Source organism: Stigmatopora nigra, chromosome 23, assembly GCF_051989575.1.
Source record: "Stigmatopora nigra isolate UIUO_SnigA chromosome 23, RoL_Snig_1.1, whole genome shotgun sequence".
Taxonomy (NCBI): domain Eukaryota; kingdom Metazoa; phylum Chordata; class Actinopteri; order Syngnathiformes; family Syngnathidae; genus Stigmatopora; species Stigmatopora nigra.
The window spans coordinates 5721806-5748671 of NC_135530.1; the positions used below are offsets into that span (position 1 = coordinate 5721806).

A 26866-nucleotide genomic window follows, 5' to 3' on the forward strand; every position below is an offset into this window, starting at 1 on the left:
AATGATTTTTAAAATAAAAACAGAAAAAATGGATTAAAAATTACAATTATTGATTTAAAATATGATTTAATATACATCTACGCTCTTCATTTTAATTTGATTCTAAAACAGAAAGTCAGTTTACTTTCTCGGGCCACACAAAATGATGTGGCGGGCCAGATTTGGCCCCCGGGCCACCACTTTGACACCTGTGATTTAGCCCAATGTCCCATTGTCACCCGTTGGCTTGATTTAAAATTGATCTCATTTAAAGCACCAATTTTTGCAGGCCCTTATAAAAAATATGGGTCAGGTTCACACTAATAATTTGACAAGTTACTAAGAAGAGAGACCTGCAATTAATTTGGAGAATGACGTAAAGGACAAGAATGTTGATTTTAGTATTATTTGACAAACGATAGCTGCGATTAGATGTCAGTATACTATACAGTAGTATCCATTTTCAGCTATTTAAGGATGTTTCTGCATTGTAATTTCAATGCAATGTTCACTGTGTCCACAAGACGGAGCTCCTCGCGGAAACTACGGCCCGCACCGCGAGACATGTGGCCGAGAATTGAAATCTCAGCTCTTTTTTTTTTTTTTTTTTTTTGACTCCAAAACAACAACCACCGTCATTGTAAACTTAGCTTAGCGGTTTGTTAGCATTTGATTGAGAGGACAAAATATTCATCTGGACCTATAAAGCGTACCGGGGCGTCAAAAAAAGGCACGGGAGCACTTTAAAGGTGAGCAAGCTAATATGGCATGTTTTTCCTAACTGGCCTTAACGCGTTAGCCCGTTTTAACGACGTTAAGCAGGTGTTGTGTCGCTATCTCACAAAACCGCTAGTTAGTTAGTCCCATGGGGTAAAAACTAAGTGTGCGATGAGTTAACCGATCTTAACTCCATCGTGTGGCACTATAATATCTTTAGCTAGGGTTTGATCACTGTGCTAATTTAGCAGAAGCCACGAAGCTATTTGGTTGCTATTTTGAGGGTTCTACTTGCATTAGCTCACGTGCCAAGTAATAACAATCAATGAATCATTTCACTTTTTCCACTTGAACCTCTTAATCGAACCTAACTACAGGAGTTTATTTGTTTGTCTCTGTGTGCCCTGCGATTGGCTGCCCACCGATTCAGGGTATACCCCGCCTAGTGGCCGTAGTTGGTTGGGATAGGCTCCGGCACCCCCTGCGACCCTTGTGAGGAGGATAAGTGGTTAAGAAAATGAATGAATTTCAAATTGCTGCTATCATATCATTGTAAAGCTTGTTGAATACAAAAATAATTTGTATGTGGTTTGGTCAAATAGTGTCCAAAGTATATATACCGTATTTTCACGATTATAAAGCATACTTAAAAGTCTTAAATTTTCTCCAAAATAGACAGTGCGCCTTATAATCCAGTGCGCCTTATATATGGAAAAAACAGAAGAAAAACGAAAAACCACCACTGTGGGACAAAAAAAACACAAACGCCTGAACTGAAACAATACTGTTAAATATGCAGATGCCATCCTAGTTTGCAAAATCTTCCATCATATAGCTCCTCCCCCACTGCAAGATTTTATACAAAAAATGTAAAACATCAACAATGGCTGGCTCTAGAGGTGTCTGTGTAGTGAGTGCTTCATACCTGGCAGTCAATAGCAGTTACCGTATTTTCACGACTATAAGGCGCACTTAAAAGTCTTAAATTTTCTCCAAAATAGACAGTGCGCCTTATAATTCAGTGCGCCTTATAATGCAGTGCGCCTTATAACACAGTGCGCCTTATATATGGAAAAAATGTAATTCATTGAGGGTGCGCCTTATAGTCGGGAAAATACGGTATATATTTTTTTTTTAAGAGTCAATAATGAGTAATAATGTTTTTTTTGTAGCGGTGATTGGGACAGCTCAGGGCTGGACATGACTGGAGCCGATGGCGGTGAGTCTCCACACACACACTTGCCAGTGACACGTTACCTACGGTGCATTATAATGTCGTCATCATATTGCGGTCCCATGTAGGTGGCCAGGGGCCACCATCTGACGGGAGCGATGCCGAAGAGGCGGAACGATGTCCCATCTGCTTGGGGGTCCCGGCCGAAGGAGAGCTGGCCATGCCGGACAGCTGCTGTCATGTCTTCTGCCTCGGATGCTTGCTCATGTGGGCAGAGGTGAGGCGGTGTTGTTGTTACTTTACCAAACAAGAGTGTCAGACTCGGGTTGGTTCGCGGGCCACTTTAATGTCAACTTGATTTCACATGGGCCGGACCATTTTAGATATAATATTTAGATTTTTTTTATATATAAATGGATTAAAAGAACTGGATTAAAAGCCCTGAATATTCCGTTTTTTATAGATCTAAAACAGTGTTTATTTGAGCTTTTTTAATACATTTTTTAGATTTTACAAAATGATTTTTGAACTAAAAACAGAAAAAATGGATTAAAAAATTACAGTGATTGATGTAAAAGGGGGAAAATCAGGAAATTTAATATCTACAGACGCTCCCCTACTTACGAACATTCGAGTTACGAACAAACAAGTGCATACAAACATGTCTGCGTAGTGCGTTTATGTCGAAAAATGCTTGATGCACGTGAGAAAGTGGTGAGCAATGCACAGGCATACAACTTGAATCGTTCCACCGTCAGTACCATTTATAAACAGAAAGAAGGACCCAATATTGAACGTTGCACAAAGGTTGCAAATCAATTGAATGATGCCATACAGTGCTAACATATAATTTATGATGAAAAATAGAAGAAAACTGCAATCATCATTAGTTAGCTTCTTTCGGCCAGTTTCTAGTAAATCTCTCTCTCTCTCTCTAATGCATGTATACAGTAATGTATGTATTCTCTCCATTTTATTAAATGTTTTTTTCAGTACAAACCAATGCTGGTTACTTATACAAGCCTTAAACATACACATGCACTTATATAAACCTTCAATATACTTATATAGGCCTTCAACATACACATGCACTTATATAAACCTTCAATATACTTATATAGGCCTTAAACATGAATTACAATTCAAAATATAGCACTGAATCAACTTATGAACAAATTCAACTTATGAACAATCGCTCAAAACGTAACTCGTTCGTAAGTAGAGGAGCATCTGTATACTCTTCATTTTAATTTGATCCTAAAACAGAAAGTCGGCACTCATGATTTACTTTCCCTGGGCAAACAAAATGGTGCGGAAAAAAAAAACAACAACCCTAACTCGACCTCAATAGTTGCAGGTAGTACCTTCTTGTCCAGTGGACAGACGGCCATTTAGGAACGTTCACAGATGGGACCGAAGCCTGCGATGCGTTCAGGTCTGTTCTTACACCGTTGCAATTCTATTTCTTACTACTTTTGAGGCATGTGTGACAAGTGAGTTCAAAACGGATCCAATGTGTTGGTTGAAAATCTATTTTCCTGCCAACAAAAAGGTTCCAGTGAGGAGACGAGTGGCGGAAACAGAAGCGGACAATTGCGGCTGTAGAGATGCCAAAAATAGAGTGCCTCTCAAGTATGAATATCTATTCAAACTTTAGTAATACAGTGTTCCCTCGCTACTTCGCGGTTTAGCTACGGTGGATTTTTTGGGGAAAAAATAATTTAAAAAAATACAAATATTACATTGAAACAACATATTTTACAGGTTTTTTTGTTATAACATGAATTTCCCTCTTTCTACACGTATTCTATATGGTGTACTGTATACAGGGGCGTAAAAAAATAAAAAAAAATAATTTAAAAAAAAATAGATTTTTTTTTTTTAAATTAAATTCCAATTAAGCATTTTTGAAGGGGAATCCCTACTTTGCGGAAATTCACTTATCGCGGGTGGTCCCGGTCCTCATTAACCGCGATAACCGAGGGAACACTGTACAATGATTTAATACCAAGTTGAACACTTTTTTTAAAAAGTTTTGGATTTTCCTCCCAAAGAAGCAAATTTCAAAAAAGGTCCAGACAGCAAAGAGTACAGAAGATGGACCATTCTAAAACTAAAGGACTTGTGCGTAAATGTAAGTTAGTATCCTTCATTTTTTGCATTTATATCAAACTTGATTTCCTTTCTGTCTCTAATCTGTCAATTTCTTTACTAGGTAACGATGATGACTCGTTTTCTGTAAACCGTAAAAAGGTGGGATTTTGATTTTCACTGATTTTTGTTGTTGTTGTTGCCTTTCACCTCTTCTAAATGAAATAAACATGATTTTTTTCTAGATTAAAGGAGCAGATTGCTGTCCTTGGTCCTCATCTATTTTACTCTCATCAACTACAGCAACTCAAGAAGTGTAAGTCAGTTTTAAGTACAGTGGTACCTCGACATACGATCTTAATCCGTTCCGGGACTGAGATCGTATGTCGAGCTTTTTGTAAAGCGAACGTTTCCCTATTGAAATGAATTAAAACTAATTAATTTGTTCCAACCTTCTGAAAAGAACACCAAAAACAGGGTATTGGATTGGAAAAAAATGTTTTATTTCTTCTAATTTGCTAGGTAGAGCTGATCATAGGTCGAGGTACCACTGTACTGTATTTTTCCGGCTAAAATTCACACCGGCCAAAGAATAAACAATTCAGAAGGGTCAGTTTGTCTTTGTAGTTGGGAAAATACAAGCATATCTTCATTACAAAATACATCAAATTTAGTGCTAAGCATATCTGACTTGTGACGTTATCATTCTGTCCCAGTAGGCAACCCATGTTGTTTAACAAGGATGCATTCAATGAAACAAAAAAATGCAAACTTCAGGTACAAGAATGCCCATGGTTGTCCCTGGCTGCTCCAATTACTGCAAATGGAATCTCAAGGTAAAAACTTTTTCTTCCTTGTCTTTCTCTTGACATATGCATAATGTTTTTTCAGTGTCTGTTTACAATTGATAACATTCCCTGCAGGTTCGTGCCTCTTAATGACAACCATAGGCCATTTACATTTGGACTTCGTTCATCTACGATGACCTCCACGCCTTCATTTGGGCCTGATCATTTTAGTGAGTCCTCACTCTTATTAATGTTTCATTACATTTTGATTTTATGGTAAATACAGACGCTCCCCTACTTACGAACATTCAACTTATGAACAAACGGTATATACGAACATGTCTTCAAATTGCGTTCATGTCGAAGAATGTTCGTAAGTTGGATTTTGTATTGCGCACCTTTCTCCGAGTAGTAAGAAGGACCCAAATATTAAACGTTGCACAAAGGCTACAAATCAATTGAATGATGCCATACAGTGCTACCGCATCATTTATGATGAAAAAAGGAAGAAAACTGTGCAATCGTCATTATATAGCTTCTTTCAGCCAGTTTCTAGTAAATCTCTCTAATGTATGTATACAGTACTGTATGTATTCTCTCCATTTTATATATTTTTTTCAGTACAAACCAATGCTGGTTACTTATATTAGTCTTAAACATACACATGCACTTATACAGACCTTCAAAATACTTAAAAAGGCCTTAAACATAAATTATAATACAAAATATAGCACTGATTCAACTTATGAACACTTTCAACTTATGAACACTTTCAACTTATGAACACTTTCAACTTATGAACACTTTCAACTTATGAACACTTTCAACTTATGAACAAGCAATCGGAACATAACCTAACTCTAACTTGATTTGATGATAAAAGTTGTCCTATTTTTACATTGCAGTTTTCCAGGGTGTCGTCTGCGCCATTACATGTCCTAAAGGAGGTGAAAAGCGGGGTGGACGAGCCTCAAATACTGAATCTCCCAGCAAAAAAGCCGAATCCCTCCCATCCCAACGATTGGGACGCAACGCTAAATCCCAAAGGGATCCTCCCGCGTCCGACCCGTCATCGTCGCCGGCGCCATCCCAGTCCGGGAGCGCGTCTGACTCGGATTCGTCCTCCAACCAGCAGACCTCAAAACCCAAAAGCTCGACATCTCGGGTACCGGTCAAAAGAAAAGGCAAACGGGTAACAAACCGGAAAGCTGGCGGGAAGAGGAAAATCCAGAGAAAAAAGCCATCATCGGAATTCGTCGATAGCCCGTCGGAGAGCGAGAACGAAGATGGCGATGACGTTGACGACCCTGATGAGGAGGAAGACGAGGAGGAGAAAGAGGGAAGTAATAGTGAGGCGAAAACCTCTGATGGGGCCTCTGACGCAGAAGGAAGTCTTAATACAGACCCCAAAGACGTCAATTCACCTGATGACCAAGAAGAGGAGGATTTTTTCAACAATAATCTGGAACGGGACATTAATGACACACTAGTGGCAAAAAAATCCAACGAACAAACTGAACGACCGGAACCCGACGATGACGACGATAGCCGTCACTCTTGTCCTTCGGATTCTCCTCCAAAAAGCCCTGACGACAAACCTCTTCCACAAGAAGAAGAACCTCCCATCTGGTCAATTTCAACCGGAGACCACCAAAAGATGTCTACGTCACCACAATCGGAACCGGACGGCACTTCAGACCAGCTCATTTCAACCGAGGACGACAATGCCATTGAATCGAGTGAGAAAACGGAGACTGGCGACAAACACGATGGAAAAGTGTGGCGACATGTGCCCACAGAATCGAACCAAAGCCCAACGCTCTCCTCTCCTTGTCCTGAACTCTCAAAAGAGAAGATGCCCGACCAAGAAGCAAAAGCATCCGAAAGAGGGGCGGCGTCGGGAGACGTCGCTAACGACCATGCTCTACCCAAAGATGATGTTAATGTCCTCCACGTGGACCGGAGTTCACCCGTAAGCGAGGCCAGCGCGGAAACGCCCACCGCCGTCGGGGACAACGAGCCTCCCAAAGATGGAGGGCCAAGGGATCCCAACCACGAGAGGAAGAACGGCCGACAACGCCGCTCTCGTTTCCATTCCCCGACTTCGTCTTGGTCGCCCAAAAGGGAGTCCGGGCGAGAGACGTCCAGGCGCTCCCGTTCTCGTTCCCGATCGCGGTCCAGAGAGCGCGCCGGCAGCCCGCCGTCTTCACGCTGTTCTCGCGCTCGCAGTAGAGAAAGAGAACGCCAACGAGACTCGGGTAGGAGGGAGCGTGCTCGGAGACGCTCCGGTACTCGCTCCAAATCAAGGTCGCGTTCCCCGTCCAGGACCAGATCGTACAGACGAGGATATAGCCCCCAGCGCCCGCCTTCCAGAGATCGCTCCCCTCGGGGGAACGAGCGTGGGGGCGCTCGAAGAGCCGAAGGACGACGCTATCGCGGAGGAGGAGGCGCCGCCGCTCGCTTTGAAAACGGCGTCCCCGCTGAAACGTCGCCGGAACACAAAGGCTGGTCGGAGAATCCCGACTGGGTCACGGAAAAAACTCGTGGTGAAAGCGAGGCCAGGAACTGGGACTCCGCCCCCCGCTGGGAAGATCGCGGGCCGAGAGGACGCGGCGGCTACGAGCGAGGACGCACAGCCGGCCGGGCGGGCGGCTTCCGACACCACCAGCAGGACGACGACAACAACAACAACAACCGCAGACCACCTTGGAACCACTCGGGGACGGGCAATGACGCTTACAGCCGCTTTAACGAAAACCGCGGCGGCGCTCGCAGGAAGCCGGACTCGGACGGCGGCGACTCCGCGCTGGACCGTTCGGGTTGGTCATCGGCATCCAGCTGGGCGGTGCGGAGAACGCTTCCCGCCGATGTTCAAGATTATTACTCCAAAAGAGAAAGGGGCGGAGCCGGAGCTTGGAACCGATCCGAAGAAGAGCAGCAGCCTCCCACAGGTAGTGTACAAATAAAAAAATACCCTTATTTCCCATATTTATTTTTGCCAAATGAATGCCTAATGGTGTCCCCATCATTTTTAGATGCTGCCAAGAGCGAAGGCACCACTCCGACCTTGCCCGGCAACGCTCCGGCACCGGTGCTGACCACGATGCTCCCTCCACCACCACCACAGTTGAACGTCCTACATCATCACTTCCCCCCGCAGGGGCCCCGTGCACCCCCGCCGACGACTTTACAGCCCACAGCGCCATACGCCGTGGCTCCTCCCATTCCTGTGCACCTCCACTCGGCCGTCCCGCCACTGCGGGCGCCTGCCCAGGGGCTGCCGCCTCCTCCACCGCCACCCCCTCCCATGCAGCAAGGAGGCCAGATGGTGGCGGCGACTCAGCCTGATGGCCAAACGACACGGGTATGTATGACCATGCCAGAGAAAGAGTACCACTTACCCATATTCCCTTCACTTTGAAATGCACAGTGGTACCTCGACATACGATATTACTGTATTTTCACGATTATAAGGCGCACCGCATTATAAGACGCACCCTCAATGAATGGCATTTTTTCCATATATAAGGCGCACTGTATTATAAGGCGCACTGTCTATTTTGGAGAAAATTGTAAGACTTTTAAGTGCGCCTTATAATCGTGAAAATACGGTAATCCGTTCCGGGACTGAGATCGTATGTCGTGCTTTTCGTAACTCGACCGAACGTTTCCCCATTGAAATGAATTAAAAACAAACTAATTCATTCCAACCCTCTGGAAAAAACCCCACCAAAAACAGGATATTGGATTGGAATAATGTTTTATTTCTTCTAATTCGCCATCTTTTAACAAAGTAACACATAACTAGTGGTTTAATAGTAATAAAATGAGTTTAATAGAAGTAAAATTAGAATGCAGCCTGCAAAGTAAACCAAATTTACGCCTCTTGTCCCAGATGGCGAGCACCGCGGCGGCTCTGGGCAAAGCGGTGGTGACCCCGACTCTGAGTAGAATTGGCCAGCAAGCGATCAACCCGGCGACGCTGCCTTCATCAACGACGCCAGCTCAGCATTACAAAGTTCAAGCGGATAGCTCCAAAAAAGAAAAGGTAATGGAGACAACAGCGTGGTCCACTTTGGATTGGATAACTTTAGTCATTCCGTATTTGGGAAATTACATTGTGGTCAGTAGCAAGAGAGTGATCAGACAGAACTGCAAAGCAAAAAGCACCAAGTACAAAGCAAATCAAAGTAAATGGAATCATCAAAACTTAAGGGTTATGGCTTTTTTGTAACCTAAAAATGAGGATTTATTTATTAAAAAATGACCATGTATAGTAAGGATTATTTTAATTTAAAAAATGACCACGTATAGTAAGGCATTTATTCATAAACAGAAATAACCATGTATAGTAAGGCTTTTTTTACTTCAAAAAAACCCAACCACATTTAGTAAAGCTTTTTAAATTAAAAAATGACCATATAGAGTAAGGCTTTTATCCATAAACAGAAATGACCATGTCTAGTAAGGCTTTTTTTTACTTGAAAAAGCCCAACCACATTTAGTAAGGCTTTTTTAATTAAAATATGACCATGTATAGTAAGGCTTTTATTCTCTTAAAAAAATCTCTTCCAAGTTTATCCGCAAAGCTCCTTAGTAGTCTAAAGCTGAAGAAAACAGTAGCAGAATAGAGCCCCTCGACTCCATTGCTGGTGAACGCCGACAGCTCTTCCATCAAAAGTATAAAGTACAAAGTAAAGTAAAAAGGAACGATTAAGAAATAGTAAAATCTCATTTAAAAAAAGATAGAAAGGCTGTAAAACATGAAAAACATAAGAGTGTACAGAACTACTGCCACTGGCTCCTGCTTAAACGGCGCCATCTTGGGAAAAAAGAGAGATATTGAGAGATATTCTTACTTCCCATAATCTTATCGTTTATCCTTTTTTGCTTAAGAAACAACAGATCCAAGAGAAAGCTATAGATGAAGTGAGGACGGCGATCAAACCTTTTTACCAAAAGAAGGAAATCACAAAGGAGGAGTATAAGGAGATAGTCCGCAAAGCAGTAGAGAAGGTGAGCATAAATCATTTATTTTCATTTTTCTTTTAAATTTTGCTGTCATTTCATGGATATTTTTGTTTTTTGTTCCTTAGATTTGTCACAGCAAGAGTGGTGAGGTGAATACAAGTAAGGTGGCCAACCTGGTGAAGGCCTACGTGGACAAATACAAGCACGCACGCAAAAAGTGAAGTGGCTCAAGTGCAATTTCCCCCTTTTGCTGGAATTGAGCTCCCCCAACGTCACTATGACAGAGAGAGAGAGAGAGAGAGAGAGAGAAAGAGAGCCATTTCTTTTTTGATATCTCAACCTTTTATCGAACTATATAGATTGTTTTCTATAGATTTTTCATATTTTGTTAGAAAAAAATAACGCAATCAAATGTTGTAATCCAAGAGCCCTTTATTTTGCATAGATGGTGGCCTGCAGAACTACTGTAAGAAGTAAAAATACGCAATATCACATCTGCTATTATCCTCATGAGAATCTAATGGTTGACACAGTTTCAATTACTACCCCTTACTCTGGAATCCTGGTGGCAAAGCCCAGTCCAAATTATTCTTTTATATCAAAATTCTATCATATTTTAGATTTCAAAAAAAAAAAAAGATGAGCCCTGAGATTGTGATAAGGGCACCCCTAATTGGTTGAGGGCCTGTCTAATAATATAGGTTAAAGAAAGTCAACCTGAATGTGGAGGGAATGTCAAATCAACAAAGTGAACTGTGCAAAGTACCCAGAGAGTAGTGAAATAAAGTAGCTGCTTCCTGATTGGTTCTTGAGTTTAACTTGACTATACAAGATAGTAGTTGGTTTTATACTCTCAGACTTAACTTGACTTTTTACCATCTCTACAGTAATAGACGCCCAATTCATTTCAATATACGGGATAACCAGTAGGGGGCAGTGTTACACCATACGTACGCCCATTACTGTATACGATTAAGAAATACCAATACTGATTTGTCGCATAATGGTATCGCCCATAAACCCGGAACTTTAAATAGAAAATGACAACCAAGACAGCTTGTTTTATAGTATCTTTGAATTTAATTGCACATTAATTACAGTTTGTACACGGTGTTTCATTGAAACAAGTATGTAACGCTGGTGGGCAGAACCCTTTTTGCCCGTAAAGCCTTTGTGGATTGTTGACAGACTTTGGCGTAAAAAAAAGAGGGTTCAAAACAGCTTTTCCACTTCCAGTGGACTCGACATGTAACAGAACTCGCACAAACTAACTCAACGGTAAAACATTTTCAGTCAGTTGAAGCTTTTGACTTTGCCGAGCACAGCGATAACAAATTCCCCAGCGTGGGTATGTTTTAGAGCCGTAATGCATTAAAAAAACGCGTATATACAGTTAAACACAATATATATACATATATATACACACCGAGTATCATATAAATATAATAAAATAGGTTAAATTACTTCTATTTTGACGGTCTTCCTTAAATAGATGTTGTTCAAAGAGTTTGGTGTTGTTAGTGTTTGGAAGCACAACGTGCAAAATACTATTTTTTGTTGTGTTTTCTATTGGGGTGTTAATTTGTTAGCATGACACGTTTGATAATGATACAACAGGCGTTTTTTTGCGACCACTTCATGCGGTCAAATTTCAAGCTCTCTCCCAGAAAGAAAAACACCATTTTGGGCCTCCTCTTCCCAGACATGTGCACACTACTAGAACATCAGCAGGTCCAGTTATGTTTTTTTATATATATATAGTCCTGTGAGTTGCTTTGTAGCTCCCAGTGTTGGTTAGAAAAGGGCAGGTTTTGTCTTCTTCCCCCCGTTTTTTTTTTTGTGAGCGAGGAAAAGTGGCAAATACTGGATTTGTGGTGTTGTAGGACCCCTCGTCCGTCCATCCGGCCGGCTTTTCCACCAGTGTGCTGAACAATAAGTGCTTTCCAGTACAGTTTGCAAATGTGTCTAACTAACTGGTACTGTATTTATTTGGCAAACAAAAAAAAACACAAATATCCACGCAAAAGTCCATTACTCCTGCGGATCTTCAGTTTTGCACCTTTTTGCCAGGCGCACTCATGCAAAAAACAAAAAGAGGGAAAAAAAATGTACCTGAGTGTCAGCGGTGAACTGTTTTTTTTTTGTTTTTTTTCTAACGTTTTGAAACTTAAATGTCATTCATGTCCATTTTTTTAACATTCCTAACTACAAAAACAAAGACATGAAGGCTAACCAACCAACCGACCGACACAAAGGTAAATACAAACCCCAATATATATAAAAAAAAAAAAAAAAGCGTTAGAACAAAACGCTTCTTTGGGTGAAACGAAGTAACTGTACAAGTTGGTGTACATTCTTTTGGAACGGCTTAATCTGCTTCTCAGTCAATCCAAGGATCTTGGCTTTGAAATTTGGTTCTGCGTCGGTTCCTTTAGTGACCATCGGGAACCACCTTGGTAGCATTGTGGACCCAGTCCAGGATAATCAGGGTCATGCTACCAATCATGACCACGAAGCCGATGATTAGGAAGATGGTGGCCTGAAGACGACCAAAAAATACACTTGAGTTTATTTGCCTTTGCTTAACTTTTCCAAAAAGAAAAGAAGTGATGCCAACCTACCCCAATCTTCTGAAAGGACCTCATCGACTCTTTCTTGACTAGTTTGATGTAGAAAGCAGAGGGAAGGATGAAAATGAGCATGGCGGCAGCAGATGCACCTGTATGAGCAAGAAAGTTGGGATTTAGGAACATTTTTAGTGCCCTGGATCATGCTTGTTAGGAACAAATACTGTATCTCATTACAAACAAGCAAAAAGACAAAAAAAATCACCGATAAAGCCAAAGATGTCCCGAATGCTTGGCACGAAGATGACCAAGATGTTGGTGCCGACCAGTAGTGCCACCGTGATGATGGTGTGGCGGATCCAGCTGAAGTTGGAGACGCACAGGATCTGATTGATGGACGTACGGATCTGAAAGAGGAGGTGTGTTAGTTAAGAGGGGGAGTCCAAAAATGGCGTCGTTACTTTTGCCGCCACTTACGGGAAAAAGCACCACGGGCACGGTCAGGGTGACGGCGGTGAGCACGGCAATGCGGACAACCAGCAGGACGAGGTCGTCCTGGTCGATTCTGGAGTAGGTGTGCAGTAGCTCGGACTCCACGTTCACTGCAAATTCAAAAGTAGTGGATTAATCCTTGAGTTCAGACTCTATAGCAAGGGTGTCAGACTCGGGTTGGTTCGCGGGACACATTAACGTCAACTCGGTTTCATGTGGGCCGGACCATTTTAGATATAATATTTAGATTTTTTTATCAACGGATTAAAAGAACTGGATTAAAAACCCTGAATATTCATTTCTATAGATATAAAACAATGTTTATTTGAGCTATTTAGTATTTTTTTAGATTTAAAATATGATTTTTGAACTAAAAACCTGAAAAAATGGATTAAAAAATGACAATTATTGATTTAAAAAGGGGGAAAATCAGGAAATTTAATATACATCTATACTCTTCATTTCAATTTGATCCTAAAACAAAAAGTTAAAACACTCATGATTGACTTTCCCGGGCCACACAAAATGATGCGGCGGGCCATATTTGGCCCCCGGGCCGCCACTTTGACACATCTGAGTAAACTCTGTCAATTCACACAAGATTTTTACAGGTGTCTGCAAATAGAATTTCAGCTGTTGCTGCATGTACTACAACAGTATCGCTAGCCTTTTGCAAATCAGTATTGCCTGCTAATATATGTGCTCTATGGTATATGAGTATATATATTAGCAGGCAATACTGATTTGCAAAAAGCTAGCGACACTGTCATAGTACATGCAGCAACATCTGAAATTGTAATTGCAGACACCTGTGACAATCTTGCGTAACCAGCTAGAATGCATATACACCACCTTTCTCCATTTTGAACAGGAACAACAAATAACACTCAGGTATGTTGGCATCAGGTGGCGTTTTTCCCCAATCTTACATAACAAAACACAGCCTAAGGACTTTTGAGGTTGTACAGGCAACTCCCTTGAAATTGTATTTACTTTGACACTAATGACTTTAAAACTAGACCTGACGAGAAGTACTAACCTGTAAATTGTCACAATAAAAAAATAATAATAATAATCGGCTGCTCGCAGTCGTGATCAACTCACCGTTAAAGGTCAGATATCCGAAGAGAGCAGCCAGGAAGTACATGACGAACATGGACAGGAAGGATACGTTGGCGACTCTTTGCATTCTTTTCATGGAACGGCTATGTGCAAAAAGGGGAAGATTTCAAATAAATGTCGATAAAGAAGAAGAACAAAGCCACCAGTATGGCTGGCTGTGCTTCTCTTAAGGAAAATACCTTTTGAGCTCCTCGTACATGGGTAGGATAGCCGGGTGGCAGACGAAGGCAAAGGTCAGGATGGGAACGGCGTAAACAGTCTACGAATTAGAGAGCAAAACATTTAAAATTGGGTGATTTATCCTTTGTTTTGGAGGGTTTCTTATTTATTTTTATTTTTATTTTTTTACCTGTGAGTTAAAGACAAAATATTTGGGCGTGCATTCATCAACGGTTTCGTTGTTGATTGACACGGTGGATTCGTGGACTTTGCTAAATGTTTCGTTCACGGCGTGGACGTCTGGAAGCGGGCATGGAATTTGGAACTTCTTGATGATGACCTGCAAGAAGAAGAAGTCAGATATTTATTTATGACTCATCAAAATGTTTAATTCTGTCCTTCTAGGTTGTAAACTCAAGACTTGGCATTTGTGGAATGTGGAAACGGCGCCTTTTCTACTCACCACAATCAGGAAGAAGACCATGCAGAGGAGTGACAGGCCGCTGGTATAACCCAGGTAACCTAATGAGTAGAGTAAGCACAGTAGCATTTAAAAAAAAACAACAACAAGTGTGTAAATCTTTTTTGGGTTTGTTTAAGACATGAGTCAGACTCACCTAAATTCTTGAGCAGCGATAGCGGCAGAATAACGATGAGGGACACAATCAACACCAGGTAGTCTCCGTTAGTGTACCATACACTGCAAAACACAATGAAAAGATAGAATTTCATCAGACAATGTTATTGAAAAGATTCGGACAAAAAAAGTGAAATACAACTAAATCTGGTTGGTTTGCTGGTCGTTTTAACGTCAACTTGATTTCATGTGGGCCGGACCATTTTAGATATAATATTTAGATTTTTTTTTTTTAAATAAATGAATTAAAAGAACTGGATTAAAATCCCTGAATATTCAGTTTTTTATAGATTGAAAACACTGTTTATTTTAGCTTTTTTAAAATATATTTTTAGATTTTACAAAATGATTTTTGAACTAAAAACTGAAAAAAATGCTTAAAAAAATTACAATTATTGATTTAAAAGGTGAAAAATCAGGAAATTTGATATACATCTATACTCTTCATTTTAATTAGATCCTAAAACAGAAAGTCGGCACTCATGATTTACTTTCCCGGGCCACACAAAATGATGCAGCGAGCCATATTTGGCCCCCGGGCCGCCACTTTTCCACAAGTGAACTAGATTCTTTCCCTACCACTAGAGGGAGTAATACTAGTACGTCTCTTAAAATAACACTAACAAAGGAGCACTCTTAGTGGCTGGGTGAGCTAAGAGAAGCAGGGTTGCGGTACAGGAATGAGTGGGCGAGCCAGCCAATCCCATGCTCACTCCCACGTAGAGCCACTCTTGTTTCCACGCGGCACCAGCTGCCGCTGACTAAAAGGCCTCTTTGAAGGACTACTTGCAACTCAACTGTGCGCCTGGTCTTCTTGACAGGCACGCAATTTGTCTTTTCACTTAAATATGACATCATTTTGGGCATATTTAGAAATGCAATGGGAAAATTTACTCACTCGCTCGATCCACTTAAAGCTTGAATGACAATGGGCAGCTCGTACTTGACGATGTAGAGGTAGCTGGACATGGCTGAAATGAAAAAAATGTTGGATTTCCATGAGTTTAGCCTTCACGTGAGAGAACCCCACGAGATATATAACACGTGCAAATATTTGCCGTGTGGTTCCATGGCACGTGTTCGATGTGACTCAAGTTATGACTGGAAGTTCCAGCCTTTTTTTTCCTCCTTCCTGCTCCTATACACTCACCTCCGATGTTTTGCATGGTGATGGAGCAGGTAGCAGCCAGTTTTCCAGGTAGTCCAAAAGCTTTATAGCCCAGTTGCTCGTACACCAGCGCACCTGAAAGCGAAATTGTGTGTGGATGAGAACAGGCTCAATCAAATATCTTGTTTGGGATCCTTTTTAATTGTGGACTCACCTCCTTCATTGGCTGTCTTCAGTAGCAAATGCACAGAGTATAGGGAGAAAAGGGCCACGGATACAAGTAGGATCCTGTCAATGTAAAAATAGAGTTAGCATGACAATATTTGTGAGCGTTTTCTTTATTTTTACGTAAAAAAAAATTTAAAACAAAAAAATAATGGTTTTGCAGTGCAATACAAATCTATAACGGCCCTAATACTATTTTATTCAAATGTTAAATACTTTGTAATATATGTATTTAAAAAAAAATCCTGTGATGCCTAAGACATTGAACTGAATACATTTTTTTTTTAAATTGACAATGTTTTTAGTATCAAATGTTAGTTTATGGTTATGGTTCTTTTCATTCTACTTCAATCTTCCTGGTAAAGATGAACTTTAAGAGCATTTTTTTTCTAAACTACTAAGCCACCTGTGCTTTTGTATTTTTATTTTTGTTTAGTTTATATAAGAAAGCAAGAGCTGACTCTCAAAAATATATTTGGAAAAAAATAATGCTGTTACACTCAGGGATAATGAAAATCTTGAGGTTATTAAAACAAAGAGGAAAAGTTAAATGTAATCAATGTGTTAACTACTGTACAATGACATAGTTGGAAAAAGTCCTGCATTTTGCAAACTTCTTTGTACAAGTAGTAACTCTTTATTATCCTGTTGCATCAGCCATTTTGTCTTCGTAATCCTATGCAGCAGGCGAGTGCACCTGCTTAATTGCGGCCTTTAAGATTCATTACATTCTCTCAACCAGATTATTTTGAATTAGATCATTTAAACTCAAATTACCACCAATCCGTGTTTGAAAACTAATGGATGCAACCCCCCCTTTTATATTCGATTATTAGACACGGCCCCGCACTGTATTTCCATATATTTTCCACCTATTTACAACATTTTAGCGCGGAACTCGTATTAGCATTGATCTACTTCGAATGCTAGTTGTTAGCGCAAGAGTACCTGGAGTGCCCCGCGCAGGGACTTTGAAACCCACAAAAAACAATTGTAATAATTTTGTATTTACTACAAAAGGTTTATTCTTACAGAAATAGTGCAATGCCAGTGTTGGCCATGGCGTAGGACAGTCCCAAAATGCCACTGCCCATAATGGCGTTGCCCAAATTGAAGACGGACATGCCAAAGGAGGCATTGCCTTGATGCTGTGAAAGTCAAAGTGGGAGATGAGAAAAAAAGCATATATTAGTGAGGAGAAAATTCATATTCTTATTTTTAACCATTACTTAAGAAGGAAAAAGTGGTCTTACATATTCTGTGTCATACTTGGTGTTCCCTGGGTTTTTTCCTGGGAGGAAATTTTCACTCTCTGGATCTTGGTAATGACTGTGGTCGTCCTCACGAGAAAAACTGGACATCTCTGTTTGTTTCATTCTGGATTGGACAAAATGACTCATTCGATTGCAATTCTCAACTGGACTGCAGGCCAAGGATTAATCAATATTTAAGGTGGAGAAAACCCGCGCAATGCTGGGTCATGTGATTCATTGGGGAAGGGAGGGGTGAGGAAGACGAGCGAGGGGAGGGGCGTCTAGGCTGACGCACCAGCAATGGAAAAATACCAGACCGGCATTTGGGTCTAGCCGTCATCACCTCAGCCCTTCTACAGACCCGCAAAACCAAAGACCGCAGTGTACATGTTGCGCAAAACTGCGCAAATGCGTTATAATTAAAAACAAAAGAACAACAACAACAACAAAAAAATATATATATAATATATGTATATATAATTAATATAATGTGTGTCTATATATATAGTATATATATATAATTAATATAATATGTGTATCTATATATGTATAATATATAATTAATATAATATGTGTATCTATATATATATATAATATATATATATAATTAATATAATATATTTGTATCTATATATATATAATATATATATATAATTAATATAATATATTTGTATCTATATATATATATATATAATATATATATAATTAATATAATCTATGTGTATTTATATATATATATTTATAGACATATATAGACATATACATAGACACAGACACACACACACACAACAGGCCTAAACTCTGATGATCACTACATTTTACAAATTCAATGTAAAAGAAAAAAATAAAGACATTATTCTCTTTAGTTCCTAGAATATGACAAATACAAAACTCAGCCAAGTGGGCTACAAATTGCGTGTCCAGATCATTTTAATCCCATTATGTCAAATGACCGGCTTCAATGGAAACAAAGGCACGTGTTGTCCGTTTATGGGCATGGCCTTCGTCTCGCTCCCCAACATCCCCACCACCACCACCACCACCCCCCACCCCCCAAGAACACCCCACCCACCCATTTGGACAATGATACAACATAGCACTCTAATTATACTTCTTTAAAATAAAAAAATAAAAACATGCTACACATTAAGTGCGTATAGAGGTCATGTCTTTGTCATTTGTCATTATATATTCTAACATCACAGCATCCCTTATCATTAATGCATATGTTCAGAAGCTGACCCAGTAAGACATAACTGAATGGTGCTATTCTTATTTCACTTGAAAATGACAATCAAACAAACAACAACATTATTCCTTCATCAATAATTATAGCAAAGCAATCAATTGAAGTCTTATTCTACAACCCGCGTTTCTTCGCGTTAACAACATGACATGCCGGCATTCTTACCTTGTCACAATGTGATGATTCTGGACTCCTGTAAAATTCCTTTTCAAATTTCCAGTAGAAAAAAAAAATACTCCAAGTGTTGACTAATCCTTGTAAATATTTTTCAAAAAAAATGTTTATGTATATATAAGAAAGGATTAATAACACCACCCAATTTGCGAAAAAAAAAACACAAATTCAACTTACTTATTATTAGAATACACAAACTGTAAAACTGAGGATTTTTTTTCTGGACAAATGTCGCCAAAATGAGGCCAAAAATGCTAAAATGCACAGAGTGAGGATAAGCGTTCCGCTAAAAACCGAAGAGTAGAACTGAGCTCACCCTTTATATAGCATTGCATCAGCCAGTAACTGGGAGGAGTGGGTGGGACAACGGGTTTCGCAAGAAAGGGGGAGGCAAGGCAGCTATTTTACACACAGATAGTGACGTTGTTTCTGTGTACAAACACATTCCGACCACCAGACCCTCCCCCTTTTTTGGGAGAAAGGACAAATCCTGGAGTGCACTAAAAATGCAACATAAAGAAAATTTTCTTTATCTGTTTCATCCAACGAGGGTGTGTAAACTATCTTGAAAAACAGGATTGGCCATGAGTAAAATTGGACATTTTAATGGAGGTTTTATTCCCCGGTAAAGGTAAAAAGGTCCCCCAGAGGTCATTCACTCTGCCTGTCACTCGGTATTTGGGCCACGAGAGTGGACGTTCAAAGGAGACCTCCCAGTCGGAAGGAGATTACGCACAAAGGGTCGTCATGTGACCGCCATCGTCCTGATCCTGGTTCACACACTCGCTTGTCCTCTTCGCTAGGCTCGGGTGTCGGTTGAGTTTACACAGTAGGAATCGTTGTTTGCCTGTATTTGCGTATTGCACAATTAGTTTTGTTCTGATCTACTTACTGCATGTGTCTATTTGCCAAGAATAATGTTGAAATGATCTTGCAATATATACTCTGACCTGCTTATTGCAATTCCATAGGTCAAGGGTGTCAGACTCGGGTTGGTTCACGGGACGCATTAACGTCAACTCCATTTCATGTGGGCCGGACTATTTTAAATATAATATTTAGATTTTTTTTTGATGAATGGATTAAAAGAACTGGATCAAAAGCCCTAACTATTCAATTTTTTCTAGATCTAAAACAGATAAAAAAATATGATTATGATTAAAATATATTTTAAATTATGTTCCATATTAAAGTATAAAATAGAAAATATTTTTATATATTTTTAGATTTTACAAAATGATTTTTGAACTAAAAACACAGAAAAAATGATTTAAAAATTACAACTATTAATTTAAAAGGGGGAAAATAAGGAAATATAATCTACATCTATAATTATCTGCATTAGAGCTTTTTAAAATATATTATTTTACAACATTTTTAAACTAAAAACACAGAAAAAATGAATAAAAATTACAGTTATTGATTTAGAAGGGGGGGGGGGGGTCAGGAAATGTAATATACATCTATACTCTTCATTTTAATTTGATCCTAAAACAGAAAGTCTGCACTCATGATTTACTTTCTCGGGCCACACAAAATGATGTGGCGGACCAGATTTGGCCCCCGGGCCGCCACTTTGATACCATAGAGGATGTTGTTACAAATCCTCTCATTGTGCAGTTGCAAAAGATGGCAAACATCAATTCATTATTGATATGTTTCCCTCACTGCTTTGTTAAGTGACACATAATCTGGTCACAGAAAGTCAGATGACTAGGCAATTCCATGACCAAGTCATCAACAATAACAATTCTTTATTCTTGATTTTATTTTAATGCTATATATCTTCATTGCATATACAATACTGTGATGCTTTTTTTTAATCCTTGTCTCAAATGTGTATGTGTCATGAGGCAAAGTTAAAGTTTGGTGGATATGAAACCAATTCATTTTTCGAGCGGATTTGGTTTTTCTTCGCCGCCAACAATTTTTGATTAAGTCTCGCTCTGTACAGGCCTTTGTTATAGTGACCCAGTAGAACTAAATCGGCTCAAAAAAGTAGAACATGGTGTAATTACCTGCACCCTCTCACCTATATATCGATATATTACAATCTCGCTGCATATGTTGAGGGAGAATCATTTCTCAACCCATTTTAGAACCAAAAAAAATGCAAAAAAGTCATAAGGTCTGCCACTTTCTTGAGATTTTTCTGCCTCCTTTTTCAGTCAAATCTGCTGTTCTGTTTTTGAGGCATTCCTTTGTGAGCAATAACGCTCACTTGAAGTGCTGCCTCTGCACAAGAAGACAATGCAAGTGTGCTTTTGGTGTAGTGGACCAGCCTAACGTCACAGACGTTGGGTTTGAAATTGAATTTTTGTTGAAAAAAATAAAATAAAAAAACAACTATTCCCATTAAATCTAGACCTAATCACTATATGGTCAATTGCCACATTATCTGCTATCATACCTGTCAACCTCTGCCGGTAACTGCCCTTATAAATGTTTATGATTCCCCGTACAAACCCCCCAAAAACCGTACCAAAACCATACGACGCATGTTTACTCGCTGTAACTCGTATCTGACTAGGTGGCTCCTCCATGCTTGCTTCCACGATATTTACCGTATTTTCACGACAATAAAACGCACCGCTTTATAAGGCCCACCCTCAATGAATGACATTTTTTTCCATAAATAAGGCGCATTGTATTATAAGGCACACTGTCTATTTTAGAGAAAATGTAAGACTTTTAAGTGCGCCTTATAGTCGTGAAAATACGGTAATTGCTATTGACTTCCGGGTACTTCCGGCATTCACTACACAGTCACCTCTAGAGCCAGCCATTGTTGATGTTTTGGATTTTTTTGGATAAAATCTTGCAGTGGGGGAGGAGCTATATGATGGAAGATTTTGTAAACTAAGATGGCATCTGCATATTTAACAGTATTGTTTCAGTTCAGGCGTTTTTGTTTTTTTAATATCCGACAGTGGTGGTTTTTCCTTTTTGTTTTTTTAATGTTTTTTCCATATATAAGGCGCACTGGATTATAAGGCGTACTGTCTATTTTGGAGAAAATTTAAGACTTTTAAGTGCGCCTTATAGTCGTGAAAATACGGTACTCTATGTTTATCTACGCATGCGCATGTCATCCTTTATCGATATTGCTGTACGCACCGCTAAAAAAAATACATACGATTAAGGATAATTTTTTCTGGTATACCGTGACAATAGTAACGATCGATGACAGTAGCGTCGTTGGCTACCAGCCTTCGAGACTATCTGGATTTTAACCAAAACGGTCTTGTTGATATCGGTTTTCATAAATATTGGCGATTTAAAAAAAATCCCGTACAAAAGTCAGTGTACGGCGTACATGATTTGAAATGGTAAAATAACTTATAAAATACGCGTAAAACGTGCAAATTGACAGGTATGGGCTATTATCTTTCATAACTGCTGCAAGCAGATCATTTCTCCCGAGAAAAAAATTCAATGTCTTTCCCACTAAGAACCCCCTGCCGTGTCTATACAGATCATTTTACCACCGCTGGCGAACCAACCTGAACTGTAATGCATTCTCCTTCGAGCTCAAGAAAAGGATTTTCTTGCTTTTCAACCTTAGTCACCTTACTCTGACTGTGATTTTTCTCGGAAACAACTGGGCCTCCACTGAGGACTTTTATTACAATATAGACAGCACAGATCTCATGATCTCCTTGTCTTTATTAGTAAAAATAAGGGGTTGCTGGGTTTCAAAAGTACATCAGGTACACCTTGAAATGGAGGAAGATAAAACAATAAACACATAGCAACTCTCCACTGCGATTGGTTTAACTGGTTCCTTATTTTACCCATAGGCTAAGCCAGTGGTGTCAAACATACGGCCCGCGGGCCGGATCCGGCCCGGGGAAGAAAGCTGCATTGTATAAAAAAATGAATTTTCGTTAAAATGTGTAGTTCTCGTATTATCCGCTAGGGGCGCAGTGTTTTAGTACGTGCAGACAACATGAATTGACATTTATTTATGTTCTTATGTTATTCTCTTGTTCATAATATATTGTTCATAATGAAAAAGGAAAATTCTGTTAATAAACATTTTGATGATTTACTCATTATTTGCACTAATTAAAAGTATTAGTGACTAATACAAAAAAAAGTGGGCTTATTGTTAGTCCTATGTTACTGTTTACTGGTCCGGCCCGCTTGATCTCAAATTAAACTGTATTCGGCCCCCAGACCAAAGGAAGTTTGACACCCCTGGTTTAACTGGTTCCTTATTTTGCCCATAGGCTAAGCGGACTAAGCGACATGGGCCGGGCAGGAACGCGCCAGCCATTTTTTCCACTGGAGGACACAAAGGAGACTAGTGGGCATCAGACTGTAAAGAAAACAAGTAGCCATAGAGGAAGTAGGTTATCTTTTGGAAAACCTTGTCACGTACGCACGCACTCATAGGAATAGGGACGGCAACCGGGATGATCCTAATCGGATGTGAATCCCACGGTGGCTATGTAAACATTCGTTAACTAAACAAACCCGTGTAACGTAGGTTAGAAAGCCCTTGGACTTAAACAAGCATCACAGGATTATCACACACGTTTTGGAGCCATCTCCAGTCAACGGTGGCGCAGATTTTGCCCAAACAAAATGTCGCACACCAAGGGCGACCTTTCTCTTTCTCTCTGTCTCTCGCTTTGACGTTTTTCCATTGGGGAACTTAATGATACGTCTACTCGCGCATGAGAAGAGCCCCTGTTTGAAATGATATCTCACAGTGGCGCCCAGTAGACGCGTAGAAAATCTAGCCTAGCTTTCTACATGAGTTATTAAATTAAGCTTGCCCTGTGTCCAAATGTGCCAGAGCATCTCTTGATATGTGGGCATTACCTTAGTAATCCTCTTTGTGGTGGGAAAGTGGTTTAGGGGGCACATTCTTTATGACAGGAGCACAAATGGGAGGAGGAGGGGGGGTTACATTAGTAGGTTGAGGGGCCCCAAGCGGGGTAAGGGAGGGCGCCATAGTCTCGTTCTCCTAAAACTTTTCACCCGGGATGGCCCCGCGAACCCGCTGACTCCCCCTCTTGCTCCCTTTTCGCCGTCAGGCATTTTTTGACGGCTGAGCTGAGAGAAAACTCAAAGAGAATGAGGTCAAAGGTTATGCTGCAGTAATGTCACTTTTTTTTGGTTCCTTTGCATTAAAAGTACTCGATTTTGAGAATTTTAATCCTCAAAAAAAATGTAGGTGAGGAGGGTTGTTTGTTTTAGGGAGTCAGCGAGAATATATTCACAAATACTTCACCCGAGTTACATGTTTTGGAACCGGTCCAAGAATGTACGCTCGTAAAAAAAAAAGACAGCTAAAGTGATAAAATAAAAAGTGACAGTGACAGATTGTGAATGAGTTTTATTTTTAAAAGGCAGTGTAAGGCATGGCAATTAAGTGGGTAGTCCGTATTTACTCGTTTTTTTCTATGAAGTCATATTAGTCACCACAGTAGTAGTGAAGAAGGCCCAGAAACGACTCCATTTCTACTCAGGAGGAACAACTTGGACACTAACTCTTATGGTAACCTTCTATAGAGCTACTGTGGAGAGGATTATGCCATACTACATCACAGTTTGTTACCTCAGCAGAGCCAGTAATATTGTCAGGGACCCATACCACCCTGGTCACAATCTGTTCCAGCTGCTGCCCTCTGGCAGACGCTATAGGTCTCACAATGTACGGACAAATAGGCTTAAGGACAGTTTTTTGTCCCACATCCATCAGGACTCTAAACGTGCGGTATCACGACACACAATCCCTTCTGTGTAATAACTTCGGGGTGAGGTAATATAACATGAAATATGTTTATCTGCTTCCTACTGGCTGACTGAAGGTAAGTGAAAGACAGTGAGAGGTAAGTGAGGGTGCGCCTTATAATGCGGTGCATCTTATAGTCGTGAAAATACGGTAATGAGGAAAAGAAAGTGGAGAATTACTGCTTGAACGTCAACATTAGGAAATGGGAACGAATACATAGCGTCAATCCTTGGGCACCTGTGACCATGCATTTCCTTCAAGTACATATTTCTTCTTGCAAAGACTTGATTGTTTGGCGATAACATCCGACTTCCCGTTGTGTCTCACTCTGCTGTAATAGCCCAACACAGGAAATACAGCAACATGCCTTAGCAATGACAGTTTGGGGTTTGATAGAGGTGATGAGGACACACATTTGAGGCCTGCTATGGCGAGCGGGAAGAGGTGAAACAAACCACTGTTGAAACCTTGGCGTCATCACCCAAAAAGGCAATCACGGAAGTAACTAGAAAATGATCAAGGATGTTTTAATTTCCTTCCAGTGTTAACTTGCCATTGTTTTTTCTATAGCTGTTGTCACATTCTCAATGTGACTCAATAACCCACGTCTGTGTATTTATGTTGTATTTGTTTGGTCGTTTGGTATTGCGTCCAAGCCCTGCCCTGCTTTTGGTTTACCTTGTTTTTTTTTGGATTATTAATTTGTACATTTCTCTTATCATATACTATGCAGTTCTTAAATGAACAAATATGCAGTTCAAGCTGCATTCGAGAATGTACGTCCATGTGTATGTGTATATGTGCATTTATATATGTATGTGTATGTGTATACGTGCATTTATATATATGTATGTGTATGTATATATGTGCATTTATATGTGTATGTGTTTGTATATGTGCTTATATATGTATGTGTATGTATATGTGCTTATATATGTATGTGTATGTATATGTGCTTATATATGTATGTGTATGTATATGTGCTTATATATGTATGTGTATGTATATGTGCTTATATATGTATGTGTATGTGCTTATATATGTATGTGTATATATATGTATGTATGTGTATGTATATGTGGTAATATATGTATGTGTATGTATATGTGCTTATATATGAATGTGTATGTGCTTATATATGTATGTGTATGTATATGTGCTTATGTATATATGTGTATGTGTATGTATATGTGCTTATATATGTATGTTTATGGGCTTATATATCTATGTGTATGTATATGTGCTTATATATGTATGTGTATGTATATGTGCTTATATATGTATGTGTATGTATATGTGCTTATATATGTATGTGTATGTATATGTGCTTATATATGTATGTGTATGTATATGTGCTTATATATGTATGTGTATGTATATGTGCTTATATATGTATGTGTATGTATATGTGCTGATATATATACATGTATGTGTATGTATATGTGCTGATATATATATGTATGTGTATGTATATGTGCATATATATATATATATATATATATATATATATATATATATATATATATATATATATATATATATATATATATATATATATATATATATATATATATATATATATATATATATATATATATATATATATATATATATATATATGTGTGTGTGTGTATCTATGTGTGCTTATATATATGTATGTGTATGTATATATGTGCTTATATATGTATGTGTATGTATATGTGCTTATATATATGTGTGTATGTATATATGTGCTTATATATGTATGCGTATGTGATTATATATATATGTATGTGCATGTATATGTGCTTATATATATATATTCATAAAAATAAAATAAAAATCTAAAAATTATATCTAAAATGGTCCGGCCCACATAAAATCAAGTTGACGTTAACGCGGCCCGCGAACCAACCCGCGTCTAAAACCCCTGGCCTTGAGAGACAGTAAACTAGGCCAGCTGACATCCAGACAGCAGCAGTGCTTCTGCCAGCGCTGTGATACTGGAAAATAACCCTCACAGATAATCGTTGGCTTTGGATAAGCGTGCGCAGGCATTCGACGCACAAACGAAACAGCACGTTTTGACCGATTGACTTTTAGTGTGCACGCTAACCCCGGCTTCTTACGTACACTCGGCGTAGACGCCGCGGTTCCGTTGGACAATCGTGACGTGTTATGCAATTCTCTTTCCCGTCCTAATACGAAAAGTCCGAAGCTTCCAATTCACGGATGGACGAGCATCAAGTTTAGAGTCAACACTACTGTTGTGTTCTTTCATTTTCTTTCAAAACTTTGACTCATCCCACCTCAGTGGGAATTACGTAAATTGCTGCCCAATGCGAGTATTTGTCTTTTTTTCTCCTCCTGTTTTTAAGTCCATCTTATTGCAGTAAATTTCCACAAATATATTTTCAATTGGGCTTTCACCATGAACA

The 26866-nt window shown here is 39.5% G+C and overlaps 2 protein-coding genes across 3 annotated transcripts; one reads left to right on the forward strand and one right to left on the reverse strand.

Annotated features, from left to right (window-relative positions):
* Nucleotides 1–551: 551 nt before the first annotated feature.
* scaf11 (SR-related CTD-associated factor 11) lies at nt 552–10021 on the forward strand. 2 transcript variants are annotated; one of them, XM_077709376.1, is made up of 15 exons: nt 552–728; nt 1869–1915; nt 1999–2147; nt 3222–3305; nt 3423–3502; nt 3925–4004; nt 4086–4123; nt 4207–4277; nt 4678–4797; nt 4885–4979; nt 5655–7700; nt 7785–8113; nt 8645–8797; nt 9646–9765; nt 9846–10021. In XM_077709376.1, exons 2-15 carry the CDS (start codon nt 1897–1899, stop codon nt 9939–9941), a joined length of 3480 nt encoding a protein of 1159 aa, XP_077565502.1. In that variant the 5' UTR covers nt 552–728; nt 1869–1896; the 3' UTR covers nt 9942–10021. The 2 variants fall into 2 exon arrangements, with proteins under 2 accessions (XP_077565502.1, XP_077565503.1); XM_077709377.1 differs by having other exon boundaries at nt 4681–4797.
* A 1259-nt stretch (nt 10022–11280) lies between these two features.
* Nucleotides 11281–19007, reverse strand: slc38a2 (solute carrier family 38 member 2). The gene is made up of 15 exons (XM_077709380.1): nt 18695–19007; nt 17284–17407; nt 17063–17178; nt 16020–16093; nt 15848–15940; nt 15596–15668; nt 14678–14760; nt 14524–14582; nt 14251–14400; nt 14081–14160; nt 13884–13984; nt 12765–12889; nt 12553–12694; nt 12342–12439; nt 11281–12259 (listed from the first exon to the last, which is right to left on the reverse strand). The coding sequence occupies exons 2-15, from the start codon at nt 17404–17406 to the stop codon at nt 12152–12154; spliced, it is 1425 nt and encodes a 474-aa protein (XP_077565506.1). The 5' UTR covers nt 17407; nt 18695–19007; the 3' UTR covers nt 11281–12151.
* Nucleotides 19008–26866: the final 7859 nt, after the last annotated feature.

Excerpts from the sequence above, each read along its gene's own strand:
- scaf11 (XM_077709376.1), top strand. Across the intron at positions 4,278-4,677 it reads ACTACAGCAACTCAAGAAGT|TAGGCAACCCATGTTGTTTA; the intron begins GTAAGTCAGTTT and ends ATTCTGTCCCAG. Across the intron at positions 4,798-4,884 it reads ACTGCAAATGGAATCTCAAG|GTTCGTGCCTCTTAATGACA; the intron begins GTAAAAACTTTT and ends CATTCCCTGCAG.
- slc38a2 (XM_077709380.1), bottom strand. The coding sequence starts at position 17,406 with ATGAAACAAACAGAGATGTCCAGTTTTTCTCGTGAGGACGACCACAGT. Across the intron at positions 17,179-17,283 it reads CCAAGTATGACACAGAATAT|CATCAAGGCAATGCCTCCTT; the intron begins GTAAGACCACTT and ends TGACTTTCACAG. Across the intron at positions 12,260-12,341 it reads GGTCCTTTCAGAAGATTGGG|GCCACCATCTTCCTAATCAT; the intron begins GTAGGTTGGCAT and ends GGTCGTCTTCAG.